Below are 22,318 nucleotides of genomic sequence, written 5' to 3' on the forward strand. Positions count from 1 at the left end.
ACGATCGAAACATATTAGTTTATGGAGGCAGAGAGGAGGAGACACGGACAGGTTCATCATCATCATCATCACGCTTATTTCTGAACCAGTTCATTCTGCCTGAACTGGGAACATTGGAACCAGTGCTGAATAAATGAGCATGACTGGTTTCCAGGAGCTGCACCTCCTCCATCTGGTCCAGATTTTACAGCGTTATGGATGAACTGAACAATCTCCCCCGTCCTTCATCATCATCATCCAAACACAACAGAACATCAGTGTTTTACAAAGAGGCTTTATTCATCAGGATCACCTGACCCTTCACTGACCAATGAGGTCTCAGCAGACAGGAAACCGTTCCTCAGATGGCATCATCCACACCGCAGAGTCGGTGCTTCATTACATCGCCATGGTTACAGCTGTGAGTTAAAGGTTAGGCTTTAATAAACTGGTTGAGTCAAACTGACTCACATTTAGCTCCAACTGTTCAGCGTTCAGAACCAGAACCGCTGGTACCAGTAGAGCCGCTCATCCGCAGGATTCACTGCAGGCCCAAAGGTTCACCAGCAGAACCGAGCTTCTGTCTCACATAACTGATAAGAATGAAGCTAACATTAATAAAAAGGAACAAACTTATTATTGAGCTAAAACAGAACCTGGACGTGCCTTTAGGCTCCGTTCTACAGGCAACAAAATGTAAACAAAAAGTCCAAAACTCGTTTCCAAAGATCCTCAGCCAGAACCTCAGCGGGTCCGATAGAGACCCCGCCTCTGCACCGACAGTGCTGAGGTGGAGCGAGGAGGGTGTGGGGTGTCGTTAGCCTTCCTTTGGGGAGACCCGCGGCCCGGCCAAGGAGTTCTGGATGATGGTGCTGATGGAGTCCACCCCCTCTGCTTCCAGGAAGCTGCGATGGTCTCCTTCGATGACGTGGACCGAAACCTTCCCGTCACACACCTGAGGAACGACATGGAGACGGAAGCACAGAGTTTTATGGGGGTTCTGGACCAACCGGGACGAGTCCAGGAAGAACCTGCTCCAGCTAACCGAGACCAGGTCCAAAGCTGCGGCCATCAGAACCACAGCGAACTGGAGCTCTGCAGACCGCCAAGCAGCCAATCAGACGTTAGGGGCGGGACTAATCCTGCCAGCTGAGTTTAAAGCAAAGTAAATAAACTGAGAAATAATCACAGGGATGTTTGAATTCATTTGTTTTTAATGCGTTTATTTATTGTCAGACTTTTATTTATATTTCAGAGTTTTGTCACTGAGAAATGGAAACGTTCGGCTTTGGCCTCTGATTGGCCCTTCAGCTGAGAAGTTCCAGATTTTTATCCTTAAATTTTAATTTACAACAGTAATTTAAAAAGATTTACATGAAATTTTACAAGCAGATTTATTTCCATCCTTCTTATATTTTTACCTCCAACTTTGTGGTTCAGAGACGGAGGATCTGCTGACTGAGAGCAAAGCAACAGGATACGCAGAAAAACTGATGGAACTAGACTCCTCTTTCAGTCAGGATTAAAATTAGTTCCTACCTGAGCGAAGATAGAAACGGGAGAAAATGGAGAATGAGGAATTTTCTCCTGATTTAGCCGTACGAACGATTTAAGGTTGAATTTGTTCTTATTAACGACTCCTGCATGACCCCAGGCTCACACCGACTCCGGTCTTACCGTTGCGGTGCGGTGGGTGCGGCGCCGCAGTGATTCCAAGTCATTAAAAAGACGTAAACCTCTCTCACCGGCTGCTGAGCTGTCCGGCTGCGGTTACCGAGACACTCCGGCGCTGCAGAAAATTCCGCAAGAAAGCTATCCTTGCGCCGTGCCGGAGCCCTCCGCAACAAGCTCTCGCAAATATCCTTATTTGGGCCGTGTTATCGCGTGAAGGTACGTGAACTCAAGTGAACTTCTGTTAAATCTCCGGACCTGTTGCCAGAGCCGCACCGCATCGTAGTCAAAAGGGCGGTGTGAGAGGGGGTGTGCGGGCGTTGCGGTCTCCGTCGGCTCGGTAACTGCACCGGAACCAGTGTGAGCAAGGGGTGAAGCCCAATCCCTAAAACATCCCAGCAGACCCACCTAGGACTGCAGTCCTGCACAATTGGTCTAGTCAAAGCCCAGATGAGATGCTGCAGGCTGCTAACTATCAGAGATCATAACAGACGTGGTTTCTGGTTTGGCCAGTGACCAGAGGAGTCCTTACCTCGCCAAGCTTGTAGTCCTCTCCCAGGCTCTGCTCGTAGTCACTGCTGGTTTTGGCCCGTAGCAGCGTCACGTTGCCATGGTATTTTGTTGCAGGAACATATCCATCTGCTGCTTTTAGCTTCTGATAAAAGGTGGAGGCTGCAAAGTCCAGCAAGTCGCGATTGATGTTCTTGTGGCTGGAGGTGATGAGGTCCACGGCCACCTTGACTCGAGCCTTCAGGTCTGAAAGTGGAAGCAGATTCTCCAGCAGCTGCAGAATCAGATGAACAGCCGAGAGTTAGAAGAACGACCAGAACAAAGATTCATTTAGACGTTTCTTATCTTCACATTCAGAACAAAGAGGCTTTTCTCTGCTCCGCCTACATCCCATAATAAGCTGCCACTGGTTTCCAGTGACAGGACCAGTCTGAGGATAAAAAAGCAGGAAGTCTGACAGCTCCAGCCCGTCAAAATAAAAGCGGACTGTTTAGTTCTACTTTAATAGGGAACCTGATGTCTGCCTAGCATTACAGCAGTTAGCATTAGCCTAATGAACAGAGGGGTCTCATGCTGCAGGACAGGAGCTGCAGACCTTCCTGCTGGAATCGCAGCTAAAGAGGAATGATGTTCAGAGCCTGAGCGCGTACCTTGTTGTATTCGATGCCGGTGAACTGCTGGATGAAGGCACACATGGCCTCGGTCTCGGCCTCCGACTCTTTACCCGGGGTCAGCTTAGCCCTGTAGCTCTGAAAGCAGACCCAGGGTCAGGGAACCGTCCACCGCAGACGCATGAAATCAGACTTTGGTCAGAATAATCAGAACCCTCCTCTGACCTGTGTGTACGCCGCCACGTAGGAGTGGGAGCCGTCCAGCAGGAACAGGTAGTCTACAGCGTGGTTCTGGGCCTGCAGCTGGGAACACATCTCAAAGGCCACGCAGGCTCCGAAGGAGTAGCCGGCGATTCTGTAGGGGCCGTCGGGCTGCTGCTGTCTGATGCAGCTCACGTAGAACGCTGCCAGGGACTGGATGCTGTCCAGCGGCGCAGCTGGGCAGGACATAGAAACACAGCAGCTAGAATGAGTTCACCATAAACCACTGTTTGAGGTGAGCCGAACTGTAGCCCCCGCTGGCCTGGGGCACGCTGATTAGAGACTGTTCTGTTACCAGAGTGATAAAATCTAATTAGATGATTTCTACTAAAGTTCTGCATCAGATCATCATTTGATAGTTCAGTTCATTTTTATGGCGCCAATTCACACCTGAAGAAGCTTAACGAGAAAAAACAAGAGCAGATCATCAGCGTACGGCTGCAACTAAACATTATTTCAATCATCCATTAATCACACTGCAAAAACAATCCAGAAATAAGTAAAAAATGGCTTAAATTAAGTATATTTAGCCTTAATTTGAGCAGGTAAATAAGATGATTTGCCAATGGAATGAGTATTTTCACTCTTAAAATAAGATAGTTAGATAATATTTACTTGAAATAAGACGATAAAATAGTTTTTTCTTATTTTAAAAGGAAATTGTCTTGTTCCATTGGCAAAGTGTCTTACTTACCTCCTCAAATCAAGGAAAAACACACTTATTTTAAGAAAAAATAACTTATTGAGATTTATATTTTTTGCAGTGCAGATAGCAACAAATTCATTAAAGGTTTTTACTTCAACCTTTCCACTTTAAGAGTTCTGGATTATAGAGCAGATTGATTTTTTTTTAATCATAAATTTAAAATGTTTATATATATTTTTTTACAATCTTGGTATAATTCCTGCTCTCAGGGAGTCGCTCTGTCAGCTAAAGGCCTGTTTTAGAGTCTCTATACTCCAGTTAACAATTAATTAAATACTATTAGTTGACGATTATTTCAATAATCAATTAATCGGATTGTTTCAGGTAGAAAAGCCGTTTTTCCACCTGAACTGTTGGATTTTACAAAAATGGCCGACACAGTTTTCCATTTTCTAACGTCATCTTGGGTTAGGGTTACTTCCTGTAATAAATAATCATGATATTCCTTCTCCTTCTCCACCATCATCACCATCATCATCATCATCATGACTGCTCTCCGTTTTGAACTGATCATTGCGTTTACCTATTTCAGATTGTTGAAAGTAATGAGGAATTCTGGCTTTGGTTGGAAGTTGGATCACTAAAGCCAGGCGTACACTGCGCGATTTTCAAGGCGATTTTCCAGTCGTGTGAGAATCGGCCCGACTTTCAGCCTAATCGTGCTTCATGAGTCGTGTGGTGTACAGAGGGGGGCGATCAGCCTCTCACGACCACCTGCTGATCAGGAATTGTGAGGTCGTAAGGTCCAGACCGTCTATGGCAAATCGCTCAGGGCGCAAACAAGGGTTCTTCTTTTTATTCCTCCTCTCACATGTAAACACAGCAGCATGGCAGGGATGCAATGAGTGAAATGCAGCTCTGTCGTCGCCCTTTCTTTCTAGGACCCTCAGCACAAAATTGCACAAATTGCCACGGCAGCGCGGTTCACTATAGTGAGCTTAATATCCCTCTTCTATTTGTTTGGCTTCAGGATAGAGAGCTACAGTGCAGCTCCATCTCACTGCGGAGCTCAGTCCGACGTGCTTTTTAGTCGCACATTGCGAGCAGGTTGATCGCATCAGAGCGTCCGGCCAGACATAAATCGGGAGCTGCTGCTCACACTGTACGACTAAACCCTGCGTTTAGTCGTATAGTGTGAGCAGCAGATGTGTGCAACGATTGAGAAAAAAAAAATAAAAAATCACACAGTGTACGCCGGGCTTGAAGCAAACAACGTTTGGAGCTCCTTCACTAACTGGAGGCGAGACGAGGCGATCCTCCCCCACCATGAAGTGATGCTTCTGTGTTTGACGTACCTCTGGTGCACTGTAGGCCGAAGCAGGGCAGGCCCAGCTTGGAGGCCAGCGTCCTGAAGGCAGAGGTGGAGCCTTCGATAGGATGGACCAGGAACAGGGGGCTCTCCTGGCTGTTCACCTGGTTCAGAGGAATCAGCGTGGGCCCGCTGGGGTCCACCAGAACCTGGCTCACGTCAGACTGCAGTACAGAGCGAGTGGCCGCTTTGGTCTGTTTACAATCTAGGATTGAAAGGAAGGAAATAGGAAGTGGTTCCAGAGACGGAGAGACTGGAGGAGTTCTAGCAGGAAAGGTTATTTAGCATCTGATCCGTTTCATACCTTTCGTTCCTTCTGCCAACCCCCGCAGCTTGTTAATGGTGAGCTGGCGGATCTCCCTCATAGCCATCACGATGTCGTAGTCCCGCTCCAACGTCTGGCGAACCTCCACGCCCATCAGAGAGTCCAAGCCCAAGTCGGCCAGCGAGGCCTCAGCGTTCAGCTGCTTCACATCCTGAACTCCTGTGAGCAAAACCAGCAGCGAGGATCAGAGGAAGTTTGACAGGAAAAAAACACTGATGGTCAATAAAGCTGCAGCTTCTAACCCAGAATGTGAGCTACGGCCTCCACCAGGTCCTTCTGACTCCCCGCCTCGCTCCTCACTGTGCTCCTCTCTGCCAGCACGAAGCTGGACATCACCGCCTGCTGCTGCTGCAGGAACAGGTCCAGCACCTCCAGGCAGGAAGTGATGCGCTGGGGCAGGGTGCCCCCAATCACTACATCGTTTCCGCCCATCGTCTCCAGCACCACTCCCACGTCTCCAATAGCCCCCCACTGGACCGCCAACCCCGGCAGGCCATCGAAGCGCCGCTTTTCACACACGCGCTCCATCACAGAGTTGGCGTAACCATAGTTACTTTGGCCGGCGTTCCCACGGCCGCAGCTGACAGAGGAGAAGGCCACAAAGTACCTGAGGTCTGGACACAGCTGTCTGGTCACTCTGAGGAGACAGAAAGGACAGAGCTGATTGGACCAATGAGAGGAGAGGATTCGCAGTGATGCAGATCAGCTCAACCACGGCCGCCTTACCTGTCTAGGTTGATGGTGCCGTCGCGTTTGGGTTTACTGACATCAACAAACAGCTCAGGGGTCAGATTCTCCAACATGGCGTCTTTCAGCACCTGAGGAAGACAAACTACAGGTGGTCAGAGACTCCGCCCCCCGGTAACCCTGAACAAGGCGCTGCCATAACGGCACACACTGATTTCATGATTATGTCATAGTGAAAACACAGCAAACATTTTTGCCTACTGCTGTTTACATGAAGCTGACAGCAAGGTTACCATGGCGAGATGGAAGACTCCGCCTACTGGGCCCAGTGCGCTGGCTTCTCTGACCAGTTCCTGGGTCCCCTTCAGTGTGCTGACGTCACTGGTGGAAACCAGCACGCTCACGCCCTGCCTGCGCCACTCGCCAACCCGCTTGGCCTGATAACCTGCAATAACAGTGGATTTTAGTTTGTCCTTCTGAAAGGCATCATGGGATGCTTTCAGCTGGCGTCCTTCGCTCAGCCTTACCATTCCTGATGCCAGATCTAGAGGTCAGCACCAGTTTGCAGGCTCCTCTCTCAATCAGCCACTGGGCCAGCTCCAGGCCGAACCCTCCCAGTCCGCCAGTGATGATGTAAGAGTGCGACGGGAGACAGAAAGTACGACAAACGGCGGGAAGAAGCAGACGGGAGGCGGGCTGGACGGCTGGACCCTGCTCCTCACTGCGGATCTGAGGAAACGGGAGAGACATTGCTAGATCAGGTTGATCTTTGCGATGATGATGATGAGGAACGATGAAGGAGGAGACTGACCTGCAGGACCACTTTGCCGATGTGTTTGCCCTGGGCCATGTATCTGAAGGCCTGCTCCGCCTCATCCCTCTGAAAAACGGTGGTCCTTAGAGGCTGAACTACACCTCCCAGAATGCCCTGCTTCAGCAGCTGGGACACCTCCTCCCACTCCTTGTTGCCCTCCTCAAACAGCGCATCCAGCAGGATGCCGTGGAAGGCCACGTTCTTCAGGAACAACGCCATACCTGGACGGGTCCAACAGAAGTAACGACACTGCTTCTTCAAGAAACATCTAGCAACACCAAGTAGCTTCAAAAGACTTCATCTAGAAATACTTCATCTAGATCAGAAAAGGCAGTAGAACCTTCCTTACTGACCCAGTGGAGAGTTGTTGGAAAGGTCGTATTTTCCGATCTCTAGGAATCGTCCGTGTCGGGCCACGCAGCGGACGCTCGCCTGCAGCTTCTCCTCGGCCAGAGAGTTTAACACCACGTCCACACCTGCAACCACAGGAAACAGCCACGGATTGGTCACTACAGCTGGTCAGCGCGTTCTCCAGGGGATGCGACTCAGATGGAGGCTGACCTTTGCCCTTGGTCTGCAGCTGGATGTGCTGCTCAAAGGAGACGTCTCTGGAGTTCGCAAAGGATTCTGCAGACAGCTGAGGGAAGCGTTCCTGCAGGTAGGCCCTCTTCTCTGCAGAACCTGTTTGTCCCAAAAAGAACCGAGACGCTTAGATCAGATGGAGGCAGAGCTTGTCTGAGATGACAAACGAGTGCAGACCGCCCGCAGTGTACTGACCAACTGTAGTGAAGACTCTGCAGTTCATGCTGAGCGCTATAGCGATGGCCGCCTGGCCGACGCCCCCAGAACCCGAGTGGATGAGAACCGTCTCCCCGGGCCGCAGCCGGCCGCGCACCACCAGGGAGTAATAGGCAGTAGCATAAACTACAGGCACAGAGGCGGCCTGCTCCAGGGTCCTGATCACACACAGGAAGAGGAGGCGGAGCCTAACATCAGACCAAACACTTCCAATAATAATAGTACTACTATTAATACCAGTACCCGGTAATAAAATATTGCTACTCTTGATATAACAAGTATTATTACTATCATAAATACTTATTTAGGGCTGCAACTATCGATTAATCTGTCAATTGTTCATTTGATTAATAATCCTTATAAATTAAACCAGGTCAAACTAAAATATTTTCACTTACAGTTGGATTATAGAGCAGATTGACAGATGGAAATTCATTTGATCTTAAATGAAAGCAGGAGTTTGACTGAAGCATCTATCGGTGGTCAGAGACTCCGCCCCCCCCGTAAATTCATTTGATCTTAAATGAAAAATGTTAATAGATTTTTTCAATCTTTTTATTATTCCTGCTCTGAGTCTAAAGTCAACGATTAATTCATAATTAATCACAATTCATTGTTTCAGCCCCACTGCTATTAGAACTAATTATAGCGATTATATTGATACTAATATTATTAGTTCTATGGGAGCAGCTCTATGAGAACAGCTCTAAGTGAACAGCTCTATGCAAGCAGCTCTATGAGAACAGCTCTATGTGAACAGCTCTATGACAGCAGTGGAGTGATGACGGTGACTAACCAGCTGAGGGGAACCTCCCACAGGAAGCGTTGATCTGCTTCCACTGCGGTGGCCAGGCCTCTAGCAGGGAGCAGACCCATGACCCGCTGACCTTTAGGATCCCGACCAGAGAACTCCATCCCCAGCAGGCACTGCTGGAGGGCCATGTCCCCTGGAAAGAAGACAGACAGAGGTTAGAGGAGGACCAAAATGATTAGTTCCTGACCCCGTTCCTCTGTTATTGGACCAGGATGGATCACATCGGCTAATTTTCTTCAACCATCAGTAAAAATATTAATAATATATATAATTAATATTATAAATGTCCAACTAAAGTATAAACCAATGAAATTCACTGCTGTCCCTCCTTTGTCTGGGGGTGGGGGGGCGGTCTGCCACAAAGCATGGTGTGGAAACAATCATCTTATTCTGGTCCTCACAGTGCTGTCTGCCTTGGCTAAATGACAGTGGGTTGGTTGAAGCAGGTGGATGATGACATCATCAACTCCATCTCCATAAGAAAATAGCAGGGGGTCCTGATAGCTTCATGATGTGGTTGTCATGGCCAGTGTTGGGCACGTTACTTAGAAAAAGTAATTAGTTATAGTTACTTCTCCCAAAAAGTAACTGAGTTACTAACTGAGTTACTCCACAATAAAAGTAACTAGTTACTAGTAAAAGTAACTATTGCGTTACTTTTGCGTTTCTCGCCCCCGTAAACCTCACCACCCGGCCCCCACCTTCTCGCCGTGTGTTTCCAAAGCCAGCTGAATAGAGCGGACGACAAAGACAAGAACCTGCAGAGAGTTTTGCATTTATTGCAACTCAACGTAAATGACATCAGGGGGGAACGCGATGTGAAGATTTTTAACAGGGCGTTCAGATCTGGTGAGTGTATGAAATTAATAACTGGGGATGTCTAATTCTGAAAACCTGTGTGTTTGGGTTGTTATAGATACTGCAACATCTATCTATCTAGATGTATACTCTGTGTGTGACATAAAATATGGATCTCCATCCCTGCCACGAAGGCCATCAAATAATGTTTAAAATAAAAAATACAGTAGGTTGAAAAGGCAGAGTATCCATCCATCCATCCATCCATCCAGATTTCTCCCTTTCTTCATATAGGCTATCATTTGATCGTTCACGCTCTCCATAGTTCTCCTGTGGCGCGAGCACAGGGCGACTGTTGCGCGCCTTTAGCGAGCATGCGCGTTTCATGTCGCTTGCACGGTGACTCTTGCCGCCTGCGCTGTGCGGAGATGCAGAGGAAACCGTATGTGGTGGGGAAACGCAGCTCGACGTAACACCGGTATTTCCATCAGGAAAACGCTGTTTTGCTGCTGGAGTCCTCCTCACTCTCCATCTCTCTGTGTGTGCTGTACGTTAACACCCACCAGCAGAAACACCCACCTACCCAACTGACAGACGGAATCTCACTATACATCAGCCATTCTCATCCTCCCCTCTCTCATGACAAGGCGCGCACCTCTGGATGACCTAAAAAATTATCTTTAATATCTCTTAAACAAAAGTAGCACAAACAATATTTTTTTCTGCACAAATCTGCACTAACGTTGCACTAACCATTCAGTCTATTTGCAGAGTTTTTTGACGTGGGTGGGGTGTCAGCTTCACGCAGCTGTGCACGAGTCCTATCATGAAAAAAGGTTCATTGTGCGACCTGAGTAACGCGCAGTAACGGGGTGTCTGCAATGGTAACTGCGTTATAGTTACAGTCAAAGTAATTAGTTAGATTACTCGTTACTAAAACAAGGTAACGGCGTTAGTAACGCCGTTACCTTCAACGCCGTTAGTCCCATCACTGGTCATGGCAACAGGTCTATAGTCACTGAGGACTGCTGGTTGAGTCTTCTTTGGTCCTGGAACAAGGCAGGAGGTCTATAGTCACAGAGGACTACTGGCTGAGTCTCCTTTGGTCCTGGAACAAGGCAGGAGGTCTATAGTCACAGAGGACTACTGGCTGAGTCTTCTTTGGTCCTGGAACAAGGCAGGAGGTCTATAGTCACAGAGGACTACTGGCTGAGTCTTCTTTGGTCCTGGAACAAGGCAGGAGGTCTATAGTCACTGAGGACTGCTGCCTGAGTCTTCTTTGGTCCTGGAACAAGGCAGGAGGTCTATAGTCACTGAGGACTGCTGCCTGAGTCTTCTTTGGTCCTGGAACAAGGCAGGAGGTCTATAGTCACTGAGGACTGCTGGCTGAGTCTCCTTTGGTCCTGGAACAAGGCAGGAGGTCTATAGTCACTGAGGACTGCTGCCTGAGTCTTCTATGGTCCTGGAACAAGGCAGGAGGTCTATAGTCACTGAGGACTGCTGCCTGAGTCTTCTTTGGTCCTGGAACAAGGCAGGAGGTCTATAGTCACTGAGGACTGCTGGCTGAGTCTCCTTTGGTCCTGGAACAAGGCAGGAGGTCTATAGTCACAGAGGACTACTGGCTGAGTCTACTTTGGTCCTGGAACAAGGCAGGAGGTCTATAGTCACAGAGGACTACTGGCTGAGTCTTCTTTGGTCCTGGAACAAGGCAGGAGGTCTATAGTCACTGAGGACTGCTGCCTGAGTCTTCTTTGGTCCTGGAACAAGGCAGGAGGTCTATAGTCACTGAGGACTGCTGCCTGAGTCTTCTTTGGTCCTGGAACAAGGCAGGAGGTCTATAGTCACTGAGGACTGCTGGCTGAGTCTCCTTTGGTCCTGGAACAAGGCAGGAGGTCTATAGTCACTGAGGACTGCTGCCTGAGTCTTCTATGGTCCTGGAACAAGGCAGGAGGTCTATAGTCACTGAGGACTGCTGCCTGAGTCTTCTTTGGTCCTGGAACAAGGCAGGAGGTCTATAGTCACTGAGGACTGCTGGCTGAGTCTCCTTTGGTCCTGGAACAAGGCAGGAGGTCTATAGTCACAGAGGACTACTGGCTGAGTCTACTTTGGTCCTGGAACAAGGCAGGAGGTCTATAGTCACAGAGGACTACTGGCTGAGTCTCCTTTGGTCCTGGAACAAGGCAGGAGGTCTATAGTCACAGAGGACTGCTGCCTGAGTCTTCTTTGGTCCTGGAACAAGGAAGGAGGTCTATAGTCACTGAGGACTGCTGCCTGAGTCTTCTTTGGTCCTGGAACAAGGCAAGAGGTCTATAGTCACTGAGGACTGCTGCCTGAGTCTTCTTTGGTCCTGGAACAAGGCAAGAGGTCTATAGTCACTGAGGACTGCTGCCTGAGTCTTCTTTGGTCCTGGAACAAGGCAGGAGGTCTATAGTCACTGAGGACTGCTGGCTGAGTCTCCTTTGGTCCTGAAACAAGGCAGGAGGTCTATAGTCACTGAGGACTGCTGGCTGAGTCTCCTTTGGTCCTGGAACAAGGCAGGAGGTCTATAGTCACAGAGGACTACTGGCTGAGTCTACTTTGGTCCTGGAACAAGGCAGGAGGTCTATAGTCACAGAGGACTACTGGCTGAGTCTCCTTTGGTCCTGGAACAAGGCAGGAGGTCTATAGTCACAGAGGACTGCTGCCTGAGTCTTCTTTGGTCCTGGAACAAGGCAGGAGGTCTATAGTCACTGAGGACTGCTGCCTGAGTCTTCTTTGGTCCTGGAACAAGGCAAGAGGTCTATAGTCACTGAGGACTGCTGCCTGAGTCTTCTTTGGTCCTGGAACAAGGCAAGAGGTCTATAGTCACTGAGGACTGCTGCCTGAGTCTTCTTTGGTCCTGGAACAAGGCAGGAGGTCTATAGTCACTGAGGACTGCTGCCTGAGTCTTCTTTGGTCCTGGAACAAGGCAGGAGGTCTATAGTCACTGAGGACTGCTGGCTGAGTCTCCTTTGGTCCTGGAACAAGGCAGGAGGTCTATAGTCACAGAGGACTACTGCCTGAGTCTTCTTTGGTCCTGGAACAAGGCAGGAGGTCTATAGTCACTGAGGACTGCTGCCTGAGTCTTCTTTGGTCCTGGAAAGAGGCAGGAGGTCTATAGTCACTGAGGACTGCTGCCTGAGTCTTCTTTGGTCCTGGAACAAGGCAGGAGGTCTTCCACATCCCTGGAACTGTCTCTGAGCTGCTCTGCTCAGGCCTTCAGGACTCTGACACCATCAGGACCTGCTGACTGATTACCATCCAGTCTCTCCTGTTGCCTCTTTACTGACTTCTAGAGACAGACAGGTGGAAGGTGGAGGGAGCGGCACCACCTGCTGATCTGGCTGATAATAGAAGCAGGAGAGTGAATGTCAGAGGAGGGCAGGATGTCCATGTGACTGTGGGCAGGAGAGAAAGATGCTGAGCTTGTTGAATGGTTCAGTTTATTGGTTCTGTCCAGACCTCCATCTGTCTGATCATCCTCCATCTGGAAGCCTGGGATCTTCTTCATATATTATATTCTTGTGCTGGAACTCGTTTTCCAGCCTCTTCCTCTTTGCCTCCTTCCCTTCTCTGATCTTAAGTTGCTTCTATATTCTCATTATTTCCCTCTCTTCCTCCTTAAAGGCTGTTTGTTCTAGTTGAGCACTTCCTTCAGATCACCTGTGATCCATGGTTTATTGTGATCTAATTTACAAGAAGATGTCTTCCTTCAGAGATGCAGGAATCTTTGATATTTGCATAAAACAAGATAAAAGTTTAGTTTTCTCTGTTTTAGCAGCTGACAAACTTCTGGAACGATGGCGGAGTAGCAGAGATGTTATTAAAACCACCAGTCATTGCCACAAATGCATTTGGCTGTTGTATCTGTAGCTAAGCAACAACAGAACTGATGACATCACATTGAGTGAAGGTGGAATATAAAGGGTTTATCACTAACACTGCCAACCCTCCTCCTTTGAGTTTCCCAGTCTTCTTTAAATCTCAGTCTGCTGGTACGGTCAGAAAGCCTGGCAGGGAGACGTTGGACTCTGAGATATGATCCTGCAGCCATGTTTCAGTAAAACACGTAAAGCTGCATCACTGATATTCCGGCTGGGTCCTTCCTAAGGTTTGGAGTTCTTCTTGCTTTTTCCTCACATTGCAAATGTTGATTGATGGAAGAGATGGCTTAAATTTCCTGCTCCTTCAGCTTAACTTTGCTCCTACTTTGCATCCCTTCCACTTCCTTTTCAGCTCAACTGCTACTTGCAGAGATACATTATTTCAGCTTTATAAATGTTAATGGGTGTAAAAAATACAATTTGCAGTGGTTGCGCATCATAGCAAGTGTCTGAAATGGTAAGAAAGAATTTGAGAAAATCCTTCAAGCTCCACAGCATCAAACAGGCAAAAAACAGTCTGATCCATGAAGAGGGCAGCTAACATTCTATTGGAAGGAACGGCAGAATTAAGCTAGCAGAACTCACACCTGCAGCAGTGCAATGCCAGTATTCAGCCACAGAACTAGAATCCTGATTTTCTGATTTAGAAGTCCATTATTCTCCTTTCCAACAGTTGTTACCTGGAATAGCATCTGGAGGAAGTTTTCCGGTGGCCAGCATGATGTCCCTGAAGTTCAGAGAGCTGTAGTAAACGTGACACGTCTTCAGAGAGGAGCTGCTGGAGGAGGAGTGGCGGAGAGGGGAGGTGATCCAGCGCAAGGAGGAGAGGTCACCTCGAGTCAAAACATTGATGAATGCAGACTCTGTCAGCTCCTCCTTTGGCTCTGGAAAACAGAAAACACGACCATGAGGAGGCGAAATGAACTAAACCACCTAGTGTGAGAAAAGAAAACGGATTCCTGTGCTGTACTACGTCTCCAAACCAGGGTCGGTCCAAACATCAAGCATCTCCTCTACTGCTGAGATTGCAGCTCCAACAGACTCAGTGAGGCTGGACTAAATTTATCAAGCTTTTACCTTGAGAGATGAGCTGGTGTCTGAAAGTTCCCCACCGTCCGTCTCTGAACACATTCATCACCAGATCCCCCTCCATCACTGACTCCGTGGACTTCTGGCCAGGCTCCAGGCATGGCGATGCTGAAGATCCATTCAGATTGGACACAAACATGCAGCTGGTGGAGAAGCAAACACATGAAACATCTGATAGACGTGAGAAACGGCTCAACCTGAGGTAACATGGGTCCATAGCGCCTCACCGGATCCGGCTGCCACCAGGCTCCTGACGCAGACAGTTGACCATTCCCACAATCCCACTGTGGGCCTCTGACGACATCAGCCACACGGCGGCGTCTGATGGATCTGCCAGTAGGGCCTGCAGAACCAACCAGAACCAATCAGACAACTACTGCAGAATGCTGACATCAAGGGTCAGTCGTTCATTATTGGAGACTTAGAAAGTTATTCTGTTATTCTAAACCAGAGGAGTAACTCCCTGAAGGTCCTCCTCCTAACGGACCTTCTCCAGAGGAATAAGGAGGTCCTCCTCCTTATTCTCCCCAGATGGAACTGACTGTGAGACCAAATAAACCCACCTTGAGTTTTTCCACCCACAGGAAGTCCGAGCCGTCCACAGGTAGGTAGACGCACTGCTTGCTGGGAGATTTGTGGCGACAGAGGAAAAGGACAGAGCCATAAAAGGACTTCCTGAGTGCTATCAGGGTCAGGTTGGCCTCAGAGAAGACCGCCTCCCACTCAGCCTGGAGAGGAAAAAAGGAAGCAGTTTGTCATCGCCATGGAAACCAGAAGTAGTTCTTTAGATAGCTTCAGTGGTTCACCTCTACTCACTAGTTTTATTACCTCGTCATCAATTACTAGTTAAACATTCCTTACTATTAGGCAATTACTAACATGTTAGTTTTAACTAGTCATCACTAACTAGTTATTATTAACAGCTCATTACTAGGAGCTGATTTCACGGCAGCGATGTTAACAATAAGCAGCACCAGGAGATAAAAACATCTTACAACTAGCTTAGCTTAGAACTAGCTTAGCTTAGCCTTAACTTAGAACTAGTCAGCGGTTGAAGCTAATCTCTGAACATAATCTGGATTATTCAGAAATGATCTTTTCACACAAACCTGTGTGAGCAGGCCACATCCAGCGCTGCCCTGGGGGCTGCTGGTGAGGACGGCCACCATCTCTCCCAGAGTCTGGCCCTTTAGCAAGGTGTGGAGAAGAACAAATCCCTGCTCTTTGGCCCCGGAGGCCAGGTTATCCACCAGCTGTCTGGGGTCGGTCCTCAGGGCACCCCAAGCATGGTTACACACCACCAGGTCTGCTCCTGCAGCCATCCTTCCAGGAGCTGGCTCTTTCAGAGGGTCCCACTGAGCTGCAGCCGCTGCCAGCTCCTCCAGCTTGGCTTCATGGGGGGACAGAAGATCCAGGTGTGTGGCTGTGGCAGTGTAGTCCACATCCAGCATTGGCTGGATGTTCAGGAGGGGAACCACACGAGTGAAAAGCTGGCCATCATCAGCCAGAGCCTGGCAGCAGGTAGAGAGAGAACAGCTTATGAAAACATGCATCACAGAACGCTTTGCTTATTTCCAAATCATCCCACAGACTACCTCCAGGACTCTGATCTTCCCTGGGGTACAGTTCTCAGTGCAAATGTCCAGGCAGTGTCGAAGACCTGGATCGTCCAGCAGAGCGTGCAGCAGAGCGTCCTGCAGCAGACACGCCCGCTCCTTAACTACCACCTGCTCCAGCTCAGACTGAAGGTTCCCGTTCAGCTGCAGTCCACCCAGAAGCCTCAGCAGCCGCGGCAAACCAGGCTGAGATGCTTCCTGGTTGGGGAGAGAATCAGCCTGGTCTCCTGCTGACCCAGGATCAGGCAGCTTGATGCCATGAGGAGCCAACTTCAGCTGCAGTTTGTGAATTAAAGCTGCAGAGAAGATGCAGAAAGTAAAACGTCAAGATGATCAATAGAGAAGGTGGATGAAAAATTTCCTTTTTTACAACAGATTTTGATGATTAGGGGAAAAAAAACTTTGTTCTGGAATCAAAGGTATATAAACTCTGAGCAGATCAATAAGTGACGATAATAACCTTCAGCAGATGCTGCTTACGGCCTTCTGAGGAGGAGCAGCGACCTGCTCTGCAGCTCTAAGGAGGTTTCTGGATTGAATGATACCTGCAGGTTTTTGTGGCTCCTCCTGGTTGCTCACTTGACCTTTTTACATGCATCATGGAGCCGCCATGTTCTGGTCAGTTCTGGTTTTAAACACATTCGTGTTTGCGGGCAGCAGGATCAGCCATGAGTGCTAGCGTTGCTATCTGCTAGCTGTTGCTAACTCAGGAAAGGTAGGAAGGGCTGATGATGCAGCTCAGATCATCATCTCCAGCCAGAGAACCAGCTGTCAATCAATCCGTGAGAAGATTATAGAGTCTGACATTGATAGATGCTGTGGTTTTTCTGTGATTGGTCTGTTGGAACAGATGCACCTTTGCAGGGCTGCAGATGCCACCAGAAACAAGGCTTTCTTTTGATGTTTCTAATTCATTTTATTTTTAAATCTGTTTTACATGCAGATTTCTACATTTTTCGTTGTGAAGTGAGAACCTGCTTGCTTTGCTGGTGACACTTTCTTTCCTTCATCAGCCATAGCATCTCACAGAGGAGCAACGATCCTTACCTTTGCAGAGGTGCAGCTGCTCAGTGAGGCTCTGATTGGTTGCCAGGCACTCTGTCATCACATGAGGAACGAACACAAACTCCTCCAGAGTGGGGGGGTTCTGCTGCTGCTGCCTGCGGGGGGCCACCGTGGCATGCAGACCAGAGATCAGTACTCCACCGGCCACAATGCTGTCCAGGCAGCGGCTCACCTGGACATCAACAGCTGTGGCAACAAAGAGGAAAACTGAGCTGAAAACAAACTAAAGGAACATTTCATGGATTCTCTAACAAAAGATTTAATGTGATGCAAACTCAGGCTTCTGCTCATTAGTTACAGCCTCCATCTTAAATCTAAGAATAAAATGAATCTATGGACAGAGCAGCAGTCCTGATAAATCCCATTCGGTCTTTTCTTTGCCGCTTCCATCGACCTGACCTCCATTCTGTCAGGCTCCGCCCACAGCTTGAAAAAACAGTTAACTGATTAAATGTTTTTATTTTATTTCTATACCAAACCACATTCATTTATAAAGCATGTTCTACATCCAACAGACGCAAAGTGCTTTACACAATCAAAAAATACAATTAGCCATCAAATACAATTAGCCATCAAATACAATTAGTCATAAAATACAATTAGTCAATCATAAAATAATAAATAGAGTGGTATATTAAAGCAGTAATGAAATAAAGGAAACACAGTAAGAAACTTAACATCTACCGAACCCTAACTCATCTCCCGCTGGGGTAGAGGTCGCCGGGAGAACGGGACCTTCTGGGGTAGAGGTCGCCGGGAGAACGGCACCCTCTGGGGTAGAGGTCGCCGGGAGAACGGGACCCTGTCGGGTAGAGGTCGCCGGGAGAACGGGACCCTCTGGGGTAGAGGTCGCCGGGAGAACGGGACCCTCTGGGGTAGAGGTCGCCGGGAGAACGGGACCCTCTGGGGTAGAGGTCGCTGGGAGAACGGGACCCTCTGGGGTAGAGGTCGCCGGGAGAACGGGACCCTGTCGGGTAGAGGTCGCCGGGAGAACGGGACCCTCTGGGGTAGAGGTCGCCGGGAGAACGGGACCCTCTGGGGTAGAGGTCGCCAGGAGAACGGGATCCTCTGGGGTAGAGGTCGCTGGGAGAACGGGACCCTCTGGGGTAGAGGTCGCCGGGAGAATGGGACCCTCTGGGGTAGAGGTCGCCGGGAGAACGGGATCCTCTGGGGTAGAGGTCGCTGGGAGAACGGGACCCTCTGGGGTAGAGGTCGCTGGGAGAATGGGTCCCTCTGGGGTAGAGGTCGCCGGGAGAATGGGACCCTCTGGGGTAGAGGTCGCCGGGAGAATGGGTCGAGAACAAGAACGGGTCAAGAACGAGGAATATCTGTGTTATAGTGGACGGAACCTTTGGCCCTCAGAAGTTACTCATTGCACTTGGTTCTATAGTCCATCATCATGAACCCTGAGGTATGAGAAGCTGTAAATATGGGGAATCTGGGGGCTCTCCATAATCCTCACAGGCCCAAAGCATAGGCTGTGTTTAGAACCATTGGGGCTGGCCCTTCCCACTGACTCTGTTCTTTAGTTCATGGACAGGACACATAATATTTCATCAATAAAACTGATACAATTCATTAATAAAACTGATATATATGATTAATTAACACTACAACTCCCAAAGACAATCAATTTGATGGGCGACATTTTACCCAATGGAATGCAAGAGTAGTGATGACGTCATCAACTGAAATGGTTCTAGTTTGCCATATAAACAGACTGTGGATATGTAAACCTTAAAACAGGTCTAACATATATATTTGAAGGCTGGGTTATATGCCGTTATTATTTGTAGTCTAAATTTGCATTAAAAATAAGTAGGGTTGTCACGATACTAAACTTTTCAACTCGATACCGATACTAAGTAAAATATTCGATACTCGATACCCTTTTCGATACAACAAGAATAAAAAAAAATACTCTAAAATTCAACAGAAATATTTTAATTAATAAAAAAAATAAGAATAATGTTTTGAGGTTGTATGCTGTGCGCAATATTAAGCAAGCTTGATAAAAAAACTTACAAAATTAAAATTAAGTGTTCCTTCCTTGGCTATGTTTTGCAGACATAACAATGACACTAGGCCAAACCAGTTAAACAAAAATAATTCTCAGCAGCTGCACCTGTTACAGAAAAAGTCTGAAACTGAAAAATGCACAGAATTATTCAATCACACAGTGTTCAGAAAGTGCATTTTCCACAATTTTGCACTTTAGATGACTATATCGATACTTTTGAAAATCAGTATTGTATCCGGATACAACGTTTCAGTATCGATACTTTTTGGAGTATCGATACTTTTGACAACCCTAAAAATAAGTCTGTAAACACAGTCACCTTCACGTTGGAGCTAGAATACGTTCTAATCATCTGATCAGACACATCCAGGCTGCCCTGTGTGATTATAGAAGACCAGGGTCTCTGGTTTGGCTTTGGGCTGCTGAGTGGACCGGCTGAGGCGTGGGCAGACCCATCACTATGTCTGATGTGTCACCGATAAGTCTGCGTTGATCATCCTCGGACTTACTGTCAGAATCTGAGCCGCTTCCTACCCAGTCCTCCTCATCAGTCTCTGTCCCTCTCCACCTGAATAACTATCATCAATATTTGGAAGCATTTCTAAAGCCTGTTTCGTTGTTAGATTTCTTAAAGTCAAATATTTCCAGCTAGAATGAACGGTACCTACTATCAATCAACTGCGGGAGGAATTTACAATGCAGCTAATAGAGCCGTCAAAATGATGGCTGTGGGAGAGGTAAAATTACCAGATTTATTTTTCATGTTATTTTATTAAAAATTATAGGTGAAAATGAAGGAAATATAAAAAGTCAGATTCATGTAAATTAAGTTCTTTCCCTTTAAAATCCTCCTCAAAATGACAGCCTTGTTAAAAGGATAAATATCAAAGGCGTTTAGTTTCAGTAACTCCACCATCACTAAATAAAGCTGTTTTAGTCAGCTTCACCCACCTCGCCTTCCTCCAGCGTACTCGCACACTTTGTCCACATGGATGGCAGGATCAATGCACACAGAGCGGATTCTGGTTGGCAAACGCAAACTGCGACCCGGTAGGCCGACCACCATCATCTGCAGCATAGTGTCTAGAAAGGTCACCCAGTTTCCCGTCCACTGCAGCTTCCCACTGTCTCCTAGAAACAGAGAGATTAGAGAGGCCAGTCAGCAAACACCATAGACATAGGTGGGCAGGCCCACCTTGCAGGCAGAGACCTTATTACATGGAATGTAATATATATACACTGCTCAAAAAAATTAAAGGAACACTTTGGCTACATTCACACTGCAGGCCTTGATGCTCAATTCCGATTTTTTTTTGTGAAATCCAATTTTGTTTGCATTGTCGTTCATACAAAGCAAGTGTCCCGCATCCGCAGTAGAGGACGCAATGACGTCACAGGCCAGCGTACTTTATGTTTACAGAAGTAAATATGGACGGTAGTGACAGCATGCATCTAGCGGTCTTTTCCAACCATAAAATCTCAATCTTTTCAATATGGTTAAACATAAAACAAGACACACAATAGTGACCTTTGTCAGGTATTAATGGCGTTCAGGTCGGATGAATGCGACCTGGCCGTTCAGACACAGGTCGCATTTGAAACGATCAGATTCTTATCGGATTCAGGACCACAGAGCCAAGTGGCCTGGGTCGAATTGGAAAAAATCGGATCTGTGTTGTTCAAACAGCCATGAAAAGATCAGATCCAGATCGCATATGGGCCAAAAAAATCGGATTTGGATCACTTCAGGCTGCAGTGTGAATGTAGCCTTTGAAAACACATCAGATCTCAATGGGGGAAAAATCCGGCTGTTTCTTTATCCTGATATGGACTGGGTGATGTGTAGGAACAAAAGGATGCCACATCATTTGATGGGAATGAAAATTATCAACCTACAGAAGGCTGAATTCAAAGACACCCCAAAAATTACAGTGAAAAAATGATGCGGCAGGCTAGTCCATTTTGCTGAAAATTCATTGCAGCAACTCAAAATGGTATTCAGTAATTTGTATGGCCCCTACGTGCGCGTATGCATGCCTGACAATGTCAGGGCATGCTCCTAATGACACGACGGTTGGCTTCCTGGGGTATCTCCTCCCAGATCTGGACCAGGACATCACTGAGCTCCTGGACAGTCTGAGGTGCAACCTGGCGGCGTCACATGGATGGAAACATAATGTCCCAGAGGTGTTCTATTGGATTTAGGTCAGGCGAGCGTGGGGGCCAATCAATTGTATCAATTCCTTCATCCTCCAGGAACTGCCTGCATACTCTCGCCACATGAGGCCGGGCATTGTCGTGCACCAGGAGGAACCCAAGACCCACTGCACCAGCATAGGGTCTGACAATGGGTGCAAGGATTTCATCCCGTTACCTCATGGCAGTCAGGGTGCCGTTGTCTAGCCTGTAGAGGTCTGTGCGTCCCTCCATGGATATGCCTCCCCAGACCATTACTGACCCACCACCAAACCGCTCATGCTGAACGATGTGACAGGCAGCATGACGTTATCCACGGCTTCTCCTGACCCTTTCACGTCTGTCACATGTGCTCCAGGTGAACCTGCTCTCATCAGGGCGCCAGTGGCCGACTTGCCAATCCCAGTGTTCTGTGGCAAATGCCAACCGAGCTCCACGGTGCCGGGCAGGTGAGCACAGGGCCCACTAGAGGACATCGGGTCCTCAGGCCACCCTCGTGAAGTCTGTTTCTGACTGTTTGGTCAGAGACATTCACACCAGTAGACTGCTGGAGGTCATTTTGTAGGGCTCTGGCAGTGCTCCTCCTGCACCTCCTTGCACAAAGGAGCAGATAGCGGTCCTGCTGATGGGTTGTAGACTTTCTACGGCCCTGTCCAGCTCTCCTGGAGTAACTGTCTGTCTCCTGGAATCTCCTCCATTCACTTGAGATTGTGTTGGGAGACATGGCAAACCTTCTGGCAATGGCACGTATTGATGTGCCATCCTGGAGGAGTTGGACTACCATTGTTCTGGAAGCTTCCTATGATCCAACAAAGGAACACAGGGAACGCTTCAAACTGATGGGAACTGGGAGAGCAGCGCTGAAATAAATGGGATGATTTTCGAGAATCTAACATGTTTGGTCAGAGAGGCTATGCACATGATGACATCACTGGAAGAACACCATGTTAGCATCAGTAGCCTTAGCTCCTGACCATCAGTAAGTTCAGCTGAGTGAGACGTCACTGGTCTGGTCCAGTTAGAGTCAGTCCTGGAGCGCCTACTGCTTCCCACCTGCTGATTTCCACTGATGGTTGATTAACAGGATGTTGCTGAACTACAATCATCAAAATCAGCTGAGAAACATTGAAAACTTGCAGGACAGCGA

At 48.0% G+C, this 22,318-nt stretch overlaps 1 protein-coding gene across 1 annotated transcript in view; it reads right to left on the bottom strand.

Annotated features, from left to right (window-relative positions):
• Positions 1 to 256: 256 nt before the first annotated feature.
• The window catches only part of fasn (fatty acid synthase), a 46,710-nt gene continuing 24,648 nt past the window's right edge, over positions 257 to 22,318 (bottom strand). The window contains exons 20-42 of the mRNA XM_038304516.1: positions 19,927 to 20,106; positions 16,938 to 17,141; positions 15,870 to 16,186; positions 15,384 to 15,785; positions 14,838 to 15,002; positions 14,502 to 14,617; positions 14,263 to 14,417; positions 13,866 to 14,069; positions 8,468 to 8,618; positions 7,651 to 7,829; positions 7,435 to 7,554; positions 7,227 to 7,349; positions 6,871 to 7,094; positions 6,587 to 6,788; positions 6,353 to 6,504; positions 6,099 to 6,190; positions 5,615 to 6,009; positions 5,352 to 5,531; positions 5,034 to 5,252; positions 2,997 to 3,208; positions 2,811 to 2,909; positions 2,183 to 2,434; positions 257 to 934 (exon numbers count right to left, since the gene is read on the bottom strand). Of these exons, the coding sequence (XP_038160444.1) occupies positions 797 to 934; positions 2,183 to 2,434; positions 2,811 to 2,909; positions 2,997 to 3,208; positions 5,034 to 5,252; positions 5,352 to 5,531; positions 5,615 to 6,009; positions 6,099 to 6,190; positions 6,353 to 6,504; positions 6,587 to 6,788; positions 6,871 to 7,094; positions 7,227 to 7,349; positions 7,435 to 7,554; positions 7,651 to 7,829; positions 8,468 to 8,618; positions 13,866 to 14,069; positions 14,263 to 14,417; positions 14,502 to 14,617; positions 14,838 to 15,002; positions 15,384 to 15,785; positions 15,870 to 16,186; positions 16,938 to 17,141; positions 19,927 to 20,106 (4,481 nt within the window). The 3' untranslated portion in view covers positions 257 to 796. The remainder of the gene's footprint in view (positions 935 to 2,182; positions 2,435 to 2,810; positions 2,910 to 2,996; positions 3,209 to 5,033; positions 5,253 to 5,351; positions 5,532 to 5,614; positions 6,010 to 6,098; positions 6,191 to 6,352; positions 6,505 to 6,586; positions 6,789 to 6,870; positions 7,095 to 7,226; positions 7,350 to 7,434; positions 7,555 to 7,650; positions 7,830 to 8,467; positions 8,619 to 13,865; positions 14,070 to 14,262; positions 14,418 to 14,501; positions 14,618 to 14,837; positions 15,003 to 15,383; positions 15,786 to 15,869; positions 16,187 to 16,937; positions 17,142 to 19,926; positions 20,107 to 22,318) is intronic.

The sequence above is a fragment of the Cyprinodon tularosa genome, unplaced genomic scaffold, assembly GCF_016077235.1.
Source record: "Cyprinodon tularosa strain WSP-4 unplaced genomic scaffold, ASM1607723v1 ctg537, whole genome shotgun sequence".
Classification (NCBI taxonomy): domain Eukaryota; kingdom Metazoa; phylum Chordata; class Actinopteri; order Cyprinodontiformes; family Cyprinodontidae; genus Cyprinodon; species Cyprinodon tularosa.